Source organism: Pteronotus mesoamericanus, unplaced genomic scaffold (genome assembly GCF_021234165.1).
Source record: "Pteronotus mesoamericanus isolate MK-2021 breed Mesoamerican mustached bat unplaced genomic scaffold, CSHL_Meso_final scaffold_1186, whole genome shotgun sequence".
In the NCBI taxonomy this organism is placed as follows: Eukaryota; Metazoa; Chordata; class Mammalia; order Chiroptera; family Mormoopidae; genus Pteronotus; species Pteronotus mesoamericanus.
The window spans coordinates 2,473,135-2,490,734 of record NW_026555302.1 but is presented as its reverse complement, the minus strand read 5'-3'; the positions used below and the strand labels follow the sequence as shown (position 1 = coordinate 2,490,734).

At 38.2% G+C, this 17,600-nt stretch overlaps 1 protein-coding gene across 1 annotated transcript in view; it reads left to right on the top strand.

The window, feature by feature from the left end:
- PLA2G4A (phospholipase A2 group IVA) overlaps positions 1 to 17,600 on the top strand; it is a 144,133-nt gene that overhangs the window by 38,447 nt on the left and 88,086 nt on the right. The window contains exon 3 of the mRNA XM_054587640.1: positions 1,224 to 1,305. Coding sequence (XP_054443615.1) covers positions 1,224 to 1,305 — 82 coding nt within the window. The remainder of the gene's footprint in view (positions 1 to 1,223; positions 1,306 to 17,600) is intronic.

Sequence of the window (17,600 nt, the reverse complement as noted above, 5' to 3'; positions counted from 1 at the left end):
TAGCTATAGTTTAAGGCCATGCATTTTTAAAGAAAGCGTTCATGTTTTCCTCATGGTTGATAATTGTGTTTCTGTAGCATTAAACTTTGACTACTCAGAGCTCTTCTAAACACAGAAGTCATTTCTCTTGAGAGGTTTTACATGCTTCTCTGCCTTTATAAACAAAGTATGCTCATCATTCATGACTTCCCCTCTCCTTGATGCTGTTTTATGAATCTGAGCATTAATTACTCTATTGATAGAATGATATTTTGAGAAAGTGTGAATGCTGTATAACGTTTAATCCCACTAATTCTGGTCCTTATCACTCTGTATTTTATAATATTTTTCTGCCTCTTTGTTTTTAGACTGTTATTATTCACTTGTCAATAATATTAGTATTTTAGCTTCTTTTTAAACAATTATGGACTTTTTAACTAGTTAGGAAAGTCTGTTAAAAATAAGAATGGTAGGAAAGCTTATAAATGTGAGCCTCTTGTAAGAAAACAAAAATTCTTGAGTTTTAGATGAAGGCTTGTAATTTTTCAGTTGCTCAGACAACTAGGAGTGTTCCTGCTTCCCCGTTCTGTGTGTTGGCTAGAGTTTGACAAGTAATTTCTAGTTAAGTGTTTGATAAAGCCTTCTACCTGTTAATATTTATGATATGCCTGTAAACTATTAGGCTAAGAGAAACTTTTAACATTGTTGCAAGTGGTTTATAACAAATGCATTAAAATTAATATAAGTACATTACCTGTTATTGCCTTGGGTCCAAAGGATTTTGAAAACTGCTCTGGAAATGTCTTGCCAAAAAAAGAATCGTACTGAACAGTAATGATAAAACCAAACAAACCTAAATAATGCAAACATCTTGCTCTGACCTTGCTTTTCTAAGGCAGGGCTTTTCTTAGTCATCCAGTACAAAGCCTGATTGTGCTCCTAGAAGGACTACCGTCCTGATTTACATTTTTTCCCAAGTGCTTGGGAAACCTAACAGCAGAGAACTCCTTAGAGTCAAGCTGTAGTGACACCTCGAAGCATGATCTAAACTCCTCAGTAATTCTATGATGGGAGAGGAGAGAATCAAGAAAGGAACAGCCTGCGGATCAAAGAATGTTTCTGGTATGCATGTTACTTCCTTTCAACTACAATCTTTTTAATTAGACTCAAGGAAACAAGGAGACACATCTATTTGGATCTTATATTGGAAGTTTATTTTTAGTTTACTATCATTTTCTTTCCAGGTGGAGCACCAGTATTCCCACGAGTTCAGGGTGGTCGTGTTACGTGCCACCAAAGTGACAAAGGGCGCCTTCGGTGACATGCGTAAGTGCCTTCATGTACTTTTCTTTTGAATATGCATAATTATGGTTTACTCACTTTCTTGAGTTCCTCAAAAAGCCAGAGGCTCTCTTCTTTAAATATGGTTATCTTTTTCTAAATCTCTGATTGGTAACATTTGGAACAATTCTCTGATGCTCGTATCTGTTGAAATAGGATTTTACCTTCACTTTACATTGACTGAGAGTACTTGAGGTCAGACAAAATGATTGTCTTACACAGATCCTTGGAATCCTAAGAAATTCTCTTTAACTCTATTGTGGACAGGGTGCTGAGTTGACTTCGAACAAGCTGCCTCTGTAAGTTACTGTGACTATAGGATTTAAAAAATGCAGTTTCTCTGGTTCTTATGCCTCTGAGTGTGTTATGTGTGGCAGTAGCTGCAGTTATTGGAGTATGACAGTTTGAAATGATGTGAACCAGAGCCTGAGAACGCTGTTGAATGAACTTGTAGGCAGAATCCTTCCCCATGCTGTAAAGGCAGTTTCCTGGCTAATGTAACCACTCCAATGGCTGGGGGTCATTGAAGTGGGAATACAAGGAAAGGTGGATAAATAAGATGATGATGAATTTGGTCAAGTTTTAGATTATTGCCAAAACGCACGAATGGCAAACTCTCCCTCCGAACGGGTTTTGGAGAAAGAATGGAGAATTCAGCGTGTCGGTGTGGGACACAGGGCAGGCATCCCTGCCGAAAAGGCACTTGAGGGAAGAGCACACCGATGATGAGAACAGGGCGAAGATCTAGAGAAAACAGTGTGTTCGAGGGCAGGAGATGAGCAGAGCGCTTGTGAAAACTGAGAACATGTCCAGTGTTGTTAAGGAGGACACACGCTAATATGACAAAGATGAAGATTTGAGATTTTACCAGGGATGCAATAGGGAGAATTACACAATTGGATCTTTAAAAAATGTTGTTTTTTTGTTTGTTTGTTTTGTTTTTTATCTGGCCAAAGCCTCTAAATGCATTGGAGGTGAATGTGGAATATGCTCTTTGTTTTGAAGACTAGGAGGGACTTGGACTTGTTGAAATCACAGTAAAAATGGGCCAATAGAGAGAAGTTAAGCACTAAGAAAAAAAGAATTTTGGGCTCTGTGCTCAAGACTTCAGTGAATGAAGAAGGGCGTCCAGGCAGTTGGTAAAAGTCAGAGAAGTGAAGAGGTCAACAGGGGTAGAATTTAATGTAAGACTCTGGGAGAGCAGTGGTTTGCATGAGAGGAGAGGGGAACAAGGGCAACTCTTTCAAATCTAGCCTGGGCCAGGGGTTTATATTCTACATTTTACTTCATACTTCAGTCTAACCCACTTGATCACTCCTTTGCTACTGCTTTTTTAAAGTTACCCTTATTTTGCTTTTTCTAATTCTTCACATTTCCATCATTCAAATGAGAGTTCACTGGAAGAGAGGCACCTATGAAAGAGAAGTCACATCAGAAGCCGTGTTTAAAAAAGGTTATCCCTCATGACCTTGAGAAAGGCCCAGTCTGTCCTGTGAGTTAGAAAAGCCATTCTGAAGTCAACTAAAGACTATCAGTAACTTGCCAGGCATGTGAGTTACCGGCTTGGTCTGATTTTAAGAAGTCATAGTCATCTCTTACTAAAGCAGCAGCAAGCTCAGTCATGTAGGGACAGTGGGTGTTACTCCACTTAAGATGAGCCCAACAGCAGTTTGGAGTCTCTGTGAGAGTCTCCTTCTGCTGGTATGGGTCTGATTTCTTAACTACTTCTCCATAGGTAGCGGGCACCTTGCTCCTCATTCTTATAATTACGATAAGGGAAAGAGGAATGTACAAGTGTCTTTTTAATTTTGAGTTGATATTAAAAATGAGCACAAGGTATTCATTCATCTCATGAAACAAGGAGCAGGCACATTTTGGGTCCCCACAGAGGAGACCCTTGATCTCTAGAACCTTCTTTTTTAAGGTGAGGGACCCATGGAAGGATTAGCCCCTGAAGACTCATCTCTAGGAGAAAAAACAGGGCTAGCACATTCTGTTGAACTTTTTATTCAGCATTTGCAACCTGATTTTATTTTGTTTGAGTTACCCCTCTTTTTTTTTTTTTTTTTTTTTTTTTTTGGCAAGAGGAAGGAATGGTTGCCAACCCTTTATATCACCTTAATGAGTTTGCAGAAAGTCAGGATGAGATAAGAATAAAGAACAAGGGAGAGTCTTAGAGAAATAAATACTAAGGTTAGTATGAAAAAGTGAAAGGACGCTATATGGTGCCAACACCTTATTTTCAAGAAGTAGGAGGAGGAAGTTATAGTGAGAAAGGTACAAGCATTAGCAGTTAATTTTCTAGGAGGAGTTAGGGTGATATTGCTGGGTGAGCTTGATCTATACAAATTACCAAGGTAAGCTGAGTGGGGGATGTTTGTGTATAAAAGTTGTTTAAAAACTGTGAAAAAATGTTTCAGATATGCAGAGACCAAGATAACAGAAACCTATGTCTCTTCTGTTGTTGATAGTGTCTGTATTCAGTTAAAAAGGCAGATTTCCATAAAGTTTTACATGTTTGTAAAAAAGAATGGTGTTAGCTTTGGGTTTGTCAGTTTTGCCTGTGGGGGTTTCTCAGGGGCGCCACCCAGATCAAATACTTGACTCCTGGTAAAAGATCTGTATCTTCTCTCTGTCTGTGTCTGTGTCTGTGTCTGTGTCTGTGTCTGTGTCTGTATGTCTATCTCTGTAACAGGAAGGTCAGATCTCTTCAATTTTGTGCCTTGATAAATCCTATTCTGACTAGCTTCATTTAGAAATACCATACTGCATTTCTAAAAGTCATAGGAAAATCAGCATCACCCCATTAGCTATCGTTGACGGGGTCAGAGCTGGCATTTTAATCATAACATCTCACTCAGTTCCTAGTTTTTAAAACCTGAGGGCGCTGGACCAGCCAAGAGCAGACAGCACCTTCCCAGACACAGCTGCCCTGCTCCGTATGGGGGGATGTATCATTTATACCCAGTGCCCAGCTCCAACCTTTCCCTTATGCTAGCATCATATGAAAAGGGAGTCTGAAGCTCAAATTTGCACCTGACTCACCAGAGTCTTATTTTTAAAATAGGTAGTTTGCATTCATTTGGCTGTACGAACATAACTCTCACCTTCAAAGCTCTGGGAAGTTGTAGTAGATGCAACAGGCAAGGAGAGCAGGTCAGCAACCTGCCAGGTGCTAAGTGCTGGGCGGATGCATGTGAAACTCTGTCGTCTGTATTGTTCCCTTCCTCCTCTACCAGAAGATATATGTGTTCAGAATGACCTCAGTGACTGTAAAATTTCAGTTGGTAATAAAATTTTCTTTGTGTTTATATGGAATGAAACTCCCATCCATGGTCACAAACCTCATTTGATAACCAAATGAAGCAGCTGGCACACTGTCGTGGCTTCCTCACTGAGTTCTGCTCCTTCTAAAACATGTTAGGGAAAATATAGGTCACATATGCTAATGGAGGCTAGTCTCAGAAATCAGCACTAGGTAAAGTCATGTTTCATTCCTGGGGATGAAATCAGAAAATGAATACTACAGTGTTTTTGAAATGCCAACATACCATACCTTGATAGGTATATTTGATGTCCCAATTATGAACATGTGCTGAGGATTTTTGTCTGGCCTCATTGGAAACGGATCTCTTTCTCTTTTCAGAATTAGCATCATAAACATGAGGGCTCCTAAGGACTGTTCTAAGATTGCAGATAGATCTACTTTGCTTAAGAATTCAGGAGAGAGCAGAGCGTAATGCCAACATTTAAACTATAAGAAAAAAAATACACTTGGGAGAACTATGAAATTATGTTTGAATGAATCTATAAGCTTATAACCTTCATAAGCTTAATGTCTTAAGGTACTGTTTTACAGTTCTCTTGAGAAACATCAGCTTCTGTCTTTCATATCTCTGTGTCTGTACATAAATGATGTTTTATTTCAGATAAACTCGTAGCAAGATCTGTATCAAGTTCTTAATTTTTAAACGGCTGGGCCATTTGCAGGTCTGAGGCTGACTTAATCTCTGAAACAGTGTTTCTCAAACACTAAGGTACATATGAATCACCAGAGGATCTTGTTCAAAATGCAAATTCTGACTCAGTAGGTCTGGGGAGTAGATTCTAACATACACATAATACAGACACTGCTGATACACAGACCACATTTTGAGAAATAAGATCTAGGCCACTTTTTTCTATTTCGTGTTTGCTTAGCCTGAGTCTATAGAGCTTATGAGCAGAATTGACTTGAAATATTTTAAAATGAAACCAAGACTCTAAGGTTTTTGGTTTTTGTTGATATTACTTTTTAAAAGTGAAATAACCATAATCATCTTATTCCTATAGAGGATTCATGATCTGACTTGATACATCATCATTGAGAATAATAAAAATAAACACAGTGCCTTAAACCTGTACCATAATTACATTGTATATGAAATTTTAAATTCTTCTATACTGTAATCATTATTATACCAGATTGCAAGCAATGAAAAAAAGTAGGGAATATATTTTTATTGTCTCAAAGGTCACAGTGCATACTTCAAGTTAAATGATCAAATGTATGGAATGTACTATAAATGCACACACATGCACAAATATGTTATTTCCCTCATACACACAAAGGTATTCTCCATAAGTATCTCAATATGACTTCATTCTCTCGTTTACGGAATTGTGATTTTGTGATATTTGAGACATAACAGACCAGGCAGGGTCATTCCTTGTAGTCTGCTTTTAATTGAACTTCAACATTGGAAAATATTATTTTCCCCTCCTCTGCAAAGGGCTTCGGTTGAGATGTGGCACGCCTGTGGTGTAACACATGCCGACTCCATAACGTTTAGATAAGTGCTTATTACTGAAAATGGGACTGTTCTCCAAAACGGAAATTTAAATTGACACCTTTCACATATTGTCAGGGAATATAAGTACAAAACGGGGTGATTCAAATGGAATGGAAGAATTTAAAATGTCTCATGCCACCTGGCTTCTTGTGGGATTCATGGAGAACCTTAGATTCGTGCCATCTGTGGTCTTGAAGAAAGAAGAGACACCTAGGGCTTCACCTCTCCTTCTGTGATGTATGGTCTGGGATGAGTCAGCAGCCATCTGGTGTGGGGCATGTGACATGAGGGATGCATATGGAGCATATGGATGCATATACATATGTAAGATAATACAAAATAAACATGGAAGTTCCTTTGCAGATCAATGTTTACTACATATTCATATATAAACTGGCCATCGAGTACTAAATATTGGCAAGTATTTAATTTCTCTTATTGCACTGTGTTCCTTTTGAGGCTTTACAGTTCTAGGGAGCAATTTACTCTAAGAGTTAACACATGACACTGTAGTGAAATGGATCATCTCCACATCACCTAGGTCCATGAAATCTCACCTGTTGTGATTTTTCTAAACCTTGCTAATTTGGACCCTGACCCTCGCTCACTAGAATAGGTGGGAGAATGTGGGTGATCTCCCCGTCTCCAAGGACCTACAGGTATTATAGGTGCTACGCAGAGTTGCCTGTAAATTAGGAATAGGGCCTGTTGTAAAGGTGGCCACCTCCATTGGCATCAAACCTCTGTTTTCGCGATTCCCGGATTCCACTTTTGGCAGGCACTGAAATGCCTCTCTGACTTAGTATCCCCAGTGATCCCCAGTCACACCAGGGGCTCAGGGCGACGGTGCTTTGAGCTCAGGCTCCATGGCCACCCTGTAGTTACCATTCCACGGACAGTGCACAAGGGACACAGCTTTCCAACATTTGTAAAAACTTAAGGCAACCCAAACCCACATAAGTTTTAGGAAAATACACTCTTTCCTCCAGTTCTGTCTCTCCAATGCAACCACCTCAATCTCCTCACCTCTGGGACAACCCAGAGGGTTAAACCTCTTCAAAAAATAAGAATCTCAACACAAAGTGTTAATAATTCTCTGGAAAGGAGCTTAGAACTCCACCTTCCCATTTGTTAATATTGGAAGACAGGCAGGGCGTTGGGTGTGTATGTAAAGAAACATCATGTACTGAGTCTTTTGAGAATCTTTTTCAGTGCAAGAATGATGTCAAAATTGGTATGAAAATATATCATCCTCTCTAATAGCCATTCTTGAATTCTACAGTGATCAGAATCTCCAGAGAAGAGGCAGATTCATCAAAAATCATATTCTCTAGTGGCAAAACACTACTCACCAGTCCTGTGTCCTTGGGCGAATTTTCTCTATCTTCTTTCTCTAATCTAAGAGATATGAGAACTCAGTGAGTTGATATATGTGAAGCACTTCTATGCCTGACACATAGCAAGTGCTCAGTAAATATTATCTCTTATTGTTAAAATACTTCAGATATCAGTGTAAGACATTTATTTTTAAATATAACCTTAATACGAGCCACAGAATATTCTTTTTGGGTAGTCTGTGCACAGAGATAATTTTCAATTTTTCACCTTGGAGACAAGAAATTTCCATTCTGAATTTTTGTGTTGGGCAAATTAATAGATTCTTCTTTTTCTAGCCTGAGAGAAACAAACGGTGGAATGGCACTGCCACTGTCTAGCCTGACGCCCCTGGATTCCTGTGCTGCCTGACAGCGGTCAGACTCCTGTTTCACACTTGTCACGTGGGAGTCTCATCAGGCCCTTTTAGGGACCTCAGGCCCGTGTCTCACTTGCTTTTTAGAAAACAGGTCCTTAGCCCTGGTTGATGTAACTCAGTGGATTGAGTGCCAGCCTGTGAACCAAAGAGTCGCCAGTTCAATTCCCAGTCAGGGTACATGCCTGGTTGTGGGCCAGGCCCCCAGTAGGGGGCACATGAGAGGCAACCACACACTGATGTTTCTCTCCCTCTCTTTCTCCTTCCCTTCCTATCTCTCTAAAAATAAAGAAAGAAAGAAAGAAAGTCATAAAAAAAAGAAAGAAAGAACATAGGTCCTTAAACTTGAGCCTGGCATAATAGTAAGATCTCAGAGAATTTTGGTTGAATAAAAAAATATATAAATACATGTAATTACATCTTTCTTCTTGGCTATTGCTTCTTTTTTTCCTCAGTAGAGAGAGAATTTTAAAAATAATTTTATACTCCATTTCTTGTCGATAATAAATACCTCTGGTTATTTCTATCCATGGCTATCTAGAATTTTCTTGGGTTTCAAAGTTCAGAGACTTTAAAACACTTTTGAATTAATCTAATTAATTGTTCCTTGGATTAATTATGTAGTATCAAATATTACTTTTTATAAGTGGCACTGCTGTTGGCCTACAGCCACCTGCTACCCTTAAGTATATCTTTTCTGAATCAAATATTTCCCTAACACCGGCCTTCAGGTTATAATAGAACATGAGTTTTGGTTTACTGATATTTTTGGAATTTTTTGAGCATCCACCCAAGATTTTTAAAATTCTAGGTATAAAGATATAATTTCCCAATGGGCTATAAAAGATAATTTTGAAATGAATGAAGTGTTCCAAACACACATCTACCTCTCACCTCATATTTTGCGTTTGTTTTTCATGTAGTAGGGAAACAGAGTGTGTTGGGAAGGCACTGCAGTTCCTTGCTCATTGATTTAGAATGTTACGCAGTTTATTAAGTTGTAATACTGTTTTATGAGTACAGTTAGTCCCTTTCCTTGCTATTTAAATTTTATTAGATTTTGTGTTTTTGCTTTGTATGTATGTTTGTTATATAGGTCTGATGAATATAGTGAATAATACTGTCCTGTGATGTTCTGATAATAGCAATTGATCATTGGGTGGATTTTCATTGCATTTATCCAATAGGATAAATAGAACTATATAATCCACTGTATATTAGGAAGTGATGCTTTGGTGAGATAACATAAGCAGGTTCCTGTCAAAACAAAGAGCACATTATTATACTAACGGCGACACGAGTCACGTGTTCTCTTCTGTTCTTCAAGACCTGTCAGTGATGGATCCTACTCATTGAGTTCTTTACATATATGTCTTATACTTGAGCTTCTTCATCTTAAAATACATTTTTGTATTTTTCACATGCATACTTTAACATGTTAATGTTCTGCCAAGTGAAGAAAACCCTTAATTTAAAGCTGAGGGATATGTAACCTACTTTTCAGGTGCTAAGTAAATTCTCTTTGCCAAAAATCATGGACCACATTTATATTGTAAACATGTAATTAATGTCTAGTAAAATTAAATTTAAAATAGGTTAAATGTTTAAATTTTTAAAGAAAAGTATGATTTTAAAGTTTTTATGTCAGAATACCCCTGCTGCTCTAAAAGTCTAAGCATTCGTGTGAAAACAATTATAGTCTATTTTATTTTAGTATACTTTGATACTTTAAAATTTTATTAAAAATAAAAATTATGTGACATGGAGATTTAAGTGACTAATTTCTTTGCTGAGGTTGAGCCTGAGGGTTTTTGTAAATTTTACTGACTCTTTAGACGTTCTTTTGGATTCTCACTCTTCACTTATATTTTTTATGAAATATTTTAGATAAAATCTAAGCAAAATGATTTGAAATTGTGTACAGGGGCAATTCCGGTATCCAGATGCAAAATGAAATATCAGCTCTGAAATTTTAACTTTGGAAACTAAATGTTACAGAAATATAATCCAGTGCTTATTCCAACAAGGCCCTATTGTTAATGTCTCATGAGTGAATGCTGAGCTTCTGCTATGTACTTAATAGTCACTCATTTCCTTAAAGAACTGCAAATAAACAAACAAACAAACAAACACACACACACACACACACACACACACACAGTACTTATGGTAGATAACTTTACTGCGTGTCTATTTCATACCAAAGGGGAAAACCAGCTTAGTGGGCAGAGCTAGGACTCTGGCAATGGCTGGCTTGGGTTCAACTCTCCTTTCACTATTTATTAACCATATGAATCAGGCCACTTATCTAGCTTTCCTAGGTCTCAATTTCCTCAACTGTTAAATGGTGGTAATAATTGTATCTTCCTCTTAGGTTTTATTTTATGAGGATTAAATAAGATTATGGAGTGTTTAGAAAAGTACTTGTTACATAGTGTATACAATGGAAGTATTTGTTAAATAAATACATAAAAATGCCAAGCAGAGTTCCTAGGACCTTCTATTATACTTCATCTTATTCACTTCAATAACACTATGAGATATGTGCTTTGTTTATTTAAATTTTACAGATGCAGAAATTTATTTAAAGACATTAAGTAAAAAGTCCAAAATTGCACAACTATTATGTTTTGGGGTCACGGCTCAAATGTGTCTCGCTCTCATGTCTAATTGTGTAGCATCTTTGCCTTCAAGTCATGTATGGTCTAGTTGGGAAGATGAAATGGGTGAAAATAAACCTGGAAAACCAACCAAAGAGAGCATATACTCAGTAATTGTGCATTTAGATTATACAGTAGTAGTGATTTAAAAAATTGTTGCCAATAAGTGTTTAAGAAGACTTTACAACTTGAAAGGTTGAGTTTTATAACTTAGAGTTTTTATATGTGGAGTGGATGGGCAACGTTTTGATTTGGAAAAAAATCATAAGAAAAGCTTGTAAAAATGAGATTGACATAGTATGTCTAATACATATTACTTAGGGTACTTGGCTATTTTTTAATGACTTATGCTAATGATTAAATGTCAGGTAGCAAGGATAGTGCCTTGCTTTAGGGCAGTGGTTCTAAACTGAGAACCACTTTGTCTCTTAAGGGTATCTGGAGACATTTTTAGCTGTCATAGTTGGGGGACCCTATTGGCACCTAGTGGGTGGAGGCCAAAGACTTCTTTTCCCAGAGCCAAGAAATGCAGCTCAAAATGTCAAGGTTGAGAACTCCTGTGGGGTTTTTTTTGCTATATATTTTCATTTCTTTTTTCTTTTTTATTATTGTTGTCCAATTACAGTTGACCCCACTTTTCCCTCGTTACTCTCCCCTGCCCTGCCCACTCCCCACCCCCCACATTCAGTCCTCCCCGCTGTTGTCCTTGTCCATGGGTCCTTTATACATGTTCCTTGACCTGACCCTTCCCCTTCTTTCCCTGTTACCCCCCTCCCTCCTCCGCTCTGGTCACTGACACTTTGTTCTTTATTCCCATGTCTCTGGTTCTATTTTGCTCACTTGTTTGTTTTGTTGATTTGGTTCCACTAGTAGGTGAGATCATATGGTATTTGTCTTTCACCATCTGCCTTATTTCACTTAGCACGAACGCCTGTTTTAATGAAAAAATTATTTTTGCATAGAGTGTAATCCATACATATAGTGAAATCCATATAGTAAAATTAATAATATAAGTAAATATGTTTTATAATACTACATAAAAACTTCTAGAGAATTACTCTTCCTCTCCAATCTAAACAAATTTTGAGAAACATCCCTAGGTTATAAACCTTTAAAGCATTCCAAGCGTAGATACTGATGGCAAAGATATTTTTCTTTTCTTCCAAAAAGGTATCATTGAGATTTGAGTAAAAGGGCAAGGCAAACAACAAGAAAAATTTTACTACTGTTTTAGATCTACATTTTCCTTTGATTGCATTGTTTTGCATGTATCTTTCTTTGCTTTCTCATGAATATCAACATTTCTTACAATGTTATTTTTACCATACACCCGATGGTAGCCCAACTCATTCATGTATTGTCTGTTTTTAGTACACAAGGCACCAAGGCAATTTGAGAGTAGATGATACTGGTCTTTTTTTCCTGAAATTCATTTGGCTGGTGGCACATTCTGATAGTTTCATGTCCCTTTATAAAAGGAAACACATGACCTGAGAAAGCACTAATCTAGATCTGAGGCTAGGAGAAAAAGGAAAAAAAAAAAATAGAGTTTTTATTGGAGACTTTGCTTGACAAAGGGATTTCAAGATAGTGTAGATAAAACTGCTTTGTATTTTCAAATGAGAAAGATACTCTGTGATTATTTGTGTTCCTAGACAATGCTGCCATTGTTGTAAGGGCTTTGCCCATTTCTTTCCAGGATACACAGAATCACTGACAGACTTCTGTTTTACTAAACTGCACACATTTTTCACCAAGTTTCCCAGCTTCCGTATTTCCAGCAAGTTGCAGGGGCTGCCGGTCAGCCTCTGGAGCCATAGCAATTCCAATTTTGAGCCTCTTCTGGAGGGAGCAGAGACTGCTGCCTATAAACAAACCCTCTAGCCCTCTATTCCTTGGAGTTATTAAGGGAGGCAAACTGGGCTTCAAGGATTTTAAAAAATTTATTTAGCATTTATTATTTGGAAATAAAGCTTGAATACAAATGCTCTTGGAAGAAATGACTGACATTGATATATATTAAAAAGAGAAATATATGGGGCAGGACAAAGCACCAGGAGGGTTGAGAGATATTACCCAAGAGTGAAAAGAAGTTAGAAGGTTGATTATTGTGCCTATGATAAAGGTCACCTCTTTTACAGTATTGCTCAGGGCTGGTTCACCATCCATCATTTCAATGATATTTATTATTTTCCTCTAATATATCAGGCTTTGTGCTAGATTCTTGGACATAGTAATGAATGGGAAAGATGTGGTTCCTGCCACCATGGAGTTTATAGTGTAATAGAAGCAAAAATAAGTATGAGTTATTAATGTTGATATCAATGAAAGAACAAGGAATTTGGCTACAGAAAGACTAGGTTAAAACCCTGTTGCTAAATGATCTTATTTGCTAAATGCCTCTGAGTCTGTGTCAGCAAGCTAAGGCTTTGTGTGGAATTATATTTATCTTGTGCAGATGTCTATAGATGAGGTCTCTAGGAACATAACTTACAGTGGCACTTTTACCAGAGGGGAAAACAGAACATGTAAGTACTAGATAAGGAATGCAGAGAGAGAACATTGCGTTCTACTCAACCTTTAAGTGTACAGTCTTTGGACCCTTATCTTGGATATTCTTAGGCCAAGGACAGTGGCTTCAACAATGTTTAGTTATCAGCTAAAACAATGATCCAGTCAAGTGAAGGAGAAATACTGTTTCCTTAGGCAGAACAAATGCTTCTGCCTTCAGTGTGACTGTGTGGAATGTTTGACATGTGTGAACCTTGGAGATGCTTCATGGCCTCCCCGTTGACTTCTGAGAGTGACATCGCAGTGCTGGGTGCAGGATGGCCACTTACTGGATGTAACCTGGGGTCTGGCGGTGGGAGCGCTTCTAGGCCTTCCTGGCCACGTTTAAGCCTGCTTCAGAGGCAGCGAAGGTCAAAAGTGTGTTTCTCAGAGACGACTGTGGTGGCATAGCAGAAAGTGGGCCGGTTGTGAGAAATGAAGCAACTATGAGGTTATATGAACAGTCCAGGTGAGTGAGGGGTGGTGCTTAGTTGAGCTGAGGCAGTGATCATGTAAGAGGAGTGAGGAGCCAGATGTGAGGGGCCTGTCAGAGGTGAAATAAGTAAAACTTGGAGACCTCGACTATGGGAGCTGTGAGGAAGAGAACGACTCTTGTGTTTCTAGCTATGGCAGCTGGAAATGAGGGTGCCATTAGGTAAAACAGGAAGGTTAGGAAAAAGTACAAGGTTTTACTTTTAGGTGCTGGGGTTTTTTTTTTGTTTTGTTTTGTTTTTCCTTTGTCTTACATTTAAAGAAGGGAAGATGGGAAAAATACAGTTGTTTGAGGTAATTTCCAATAAATTTGAGGTACTTAGTAGATATAGAGGGTATTTTTAAGGCTTTAAAGAGCAGATGGAAGATCCCAGAGTAGAGGTGAGGCTCACAGTTGTGTCTTAGAGAGATGATAATATTTATGAGCAAGCCAGAGTCAAAGGAGAGTCAAAGAAAATCCAGGATTGACTCAGAATGGTTATAGATGGTGGAAGCCTTTTAAAAAGCATTTTTCAGCATTAGATTACGTATGGTCGTGTAAGCAAGAACATCCTATTTGCTGTGTCTGTGCCCCCACTGCTTGCTGCCCCGAGGAAATGAAAGGATGCGTGATGGCTGCCATTGAACCCTGAGACGATGGGCTGTGAAGGATCTGAGATTAACTAGACGATTAATCTGACTACAGGGTCAACCCTGCCCTGTGCCCCGAGGGGTGCATGTTGGGTGTTTTAAGACTGCGTAGCTGTGATTGCTCCTTTTCCAGTCACCTTTGACTACATGAATATTACATTTTTAAAGGGTCTGCTTCCTTTTGAATGATTTTTATGGAGCCTTGCAAGAGATAAGAAGAGAAAATCCACAGTTGAGTGGTGAAGGGAGGAAAGGACTCACAATGATAAAAGACAAAAGGTACAATGAGGAAACATTTAGGGAAGCAGAGAATCACAAAATAGTGGTATGTTGGGCGCAAAAGGAGATAATTACACAATGGATGTTGCATGTATGCCAAATAAAGTAAAAATTGAGAACAACCTCATTGAATTTTACCTTGAAGGTACCATGGGGGCATGGTGCTTGCCAGGAGCTGAGGGTGGGGAGATGTTGGTCAAAGGGTACAAACTTCCAGTTACAAGATGAATAAATTCTGCTGATCCTAATGTACAGATTGGTAACTATAGTTATCAATACTGTATTATAGAGGTATCCAACCTTTTGGCACCTCTGGGTCTCACTGGAAGAGAAGAGTCATCTTGGGCCACACATTAAATACACAAACACTAATGAAAACCAATGAGCAAAAAAAAAAAAAAAAAGAGAAAAGGTTTTAAGTAAATTTACAATTTTGTGTTGGGTCGCACTCATAGCCATCCTGGGCTGCGTGAGGTGAGCCACAGGTTGATATATACTTGAAAGTTGTTTAGAGAATAGATCGTAGGTGTTCTCACCACACACACACACAAATGGTAATTATGTGAGGTAGTGAAGGTATTAACTAACCCTACTGTGGTAATCATTTGGCAATATATGTGTATCAAACCATCATGTTACATACCTTAAATTTACAGCCTTATTTACCTTAAAGGTTATGTGTCAATTTTATCTCAATAAACCTGCAAGAAACTTACGATAGACAGCAGGCTGATAATGGTAATAATAGAAGAAGGCAGAACACAGTCAGTTGGAAACTCATGGGATGATGAGATAACATTTATTTTTCCAAAAGCTTTGATGGAGGAGAGGAAAGATCTTGAAAAATTGGCAGAACATAAAGTTGTATTTATTTTTTAAGATGATCAATATTTGTTTATATTATAGATTGAGAGAAAGTAGCCAGGGCAAAGCAAATATGTATAGAGTAAATTTTGGATTGGGGAGAAATAAATGAGAAACCTATGAAAGAAGGTAGAATGGGATCTGGAGTTGAGAAAAGAGTATATGGATGAACACTTTTTCTTCTAAGGCATGAGGAAAGAACTTCAGTATGAATAAATACATTTTTATCCTCTAAATAATGTTTTTTAAGTTGTGGGGTATATGGAAGGGAAATTGGAAGAGTGCATACAAACCTCTCTTTTTGAATCCCAGTGAAGGGTGGGTCTGAGTTGTGTCCTCATGTGAGTAGTGAGTAGGGCAGGTGACTTGAGAAAAGCAGTAAATGTTTGAACAGCCCGGTGGAGAATGAAAACAAAAATGAATAGGGGTTAATATATGTTTGGTCAAGTGCATAACTAAATGGTCATCAGACTATGCTGAAGTAACTGATGGTCAAATGTTCATTTCCTGGAAGAGCAATTTAGAAAACAGAGATTAAATTCATTTTTAACATATCTGAAGGATTGAAAGCTGCTGAGTGTACTGGGATTTGAGGGATCAAGATCTCATGAGAAGAGGAGTCACTGGAGGAGGCCGAGTTTTCTGTGAGCCATTCCCCCGCTCCGCCCACTGCTGCATCTAGGCAGGTTCAGGGGCTGACAAGGGTGTTTGGGGACATAGCCAAGCAGTGGAGAGACAGAGAATCCACCCGAGCTTTGGCAATCTCAATGGACTTGGGGGTGTAAAAGCTGGGTTTGGGGACCAAGTCAGTTAGAATTTGAGGAGCAAGATCCCCGAGAGAAAGGGAAGCAGAGAGAATCCTGAGAGTTGGAGCCTTCACCAGGTGCATGAGCCAAATTCGAAATCTGTGCAGGGTGACAGACTAAGAAGCAAGCATAAAATACCCCGGAAACAGAGCAGAGGTATCGGCAGCCTCACAGTGCTGAGGGGAGAGAAAACTGGAGGTCAGACAAGGAGTCCCGTGAACACCCTGGGCTCTCGCTTCCGGTGGGTGTGAACTGGAGGTAGACTGAGCCCTGCAAAGGTTCTAGTCGATTCAATGTCTGATTAAATTGAGGAGATCCAAGCTACTTGCACTGCCTGCCAGAGCATAAGATGGGTCTTCTGTCAAGGTTGATCTAAATCCCCCCACAATTTTTTATAAAAAGGTCTGGCATTCAGTCCAGAATTGCCAGGATTACGAAAAACAAACAAGCAAACAGCAACAACAACAAAAAATCAAAAAGCAAAAACAACAACAAAAAGAACCCTGGATGAATAAATAGATCCACAAGTATTGAATATGGACTTTCAGATAACTAAGATGGCAAGATGGAGATTTTTTGTTCTTCTTTTTTTTTTTTTTTAAGCCAGGAAAACAAATATAGAGAAAAGAGTCAAATGGAAAATTTAGAACTAAAAACACAGTAACTGAAATTTAAACTCAACAGATGGATTTAGCATAGTTTGAACCCAGTGGAAGAGAGGAAATTAGTGAACTGAATAGGACAGCAGCAAATATCCAGACTGAACCATGGAGAACAAAAATAGAAATAAAATAAATATAGGGTAAGAGCATAAGGAACATCTGGGGCATGATTTAAAGAGCATTGAGGAAAAGAGAGAGAGAATGGGGCTGAAGTAATATTTGAAGATATAAAGGCTGAGAATATATTGCAACTGATAAAATTTATCAAGCTATGTATGTCCTCTGAACCCAAGGATAAATACAAAAAATACCAATCTTATGCATATTGTAATAAAACTGCTGAAAACTAAAGACAAAGAAAAGATTCTAAAAAGCAGCCAGAGGGAAAAAAGACATTCACAAAAGCAAAAAAAGTGAGAGTAGATTTTTCAATGGCACAGATAGAAGCCATAAGATAGTAGAAAGAGGTCTTTGATGAAGCGCTGAAATAAGTAACTGCTAAAATAATCCTGAAGAACTTAACAAAGAGAATTTATATTACCTGATATCAAGAGTTATTATAAAACTGTGATGATTAAGACAATGTGGTATTGCTGCAAGCTTAATGAATAAAGTAATGGACTAGTGGACTAATAGAAGGCCAGAAACAGACTTGCATTTATTTATACAACCATCGATTAATGCAAGGCTTATATTGCAATGGAAGGAAGTTTAAAAGCAGTATTTTCAGTAAAGGATGCTGTCTCTTGATTGTA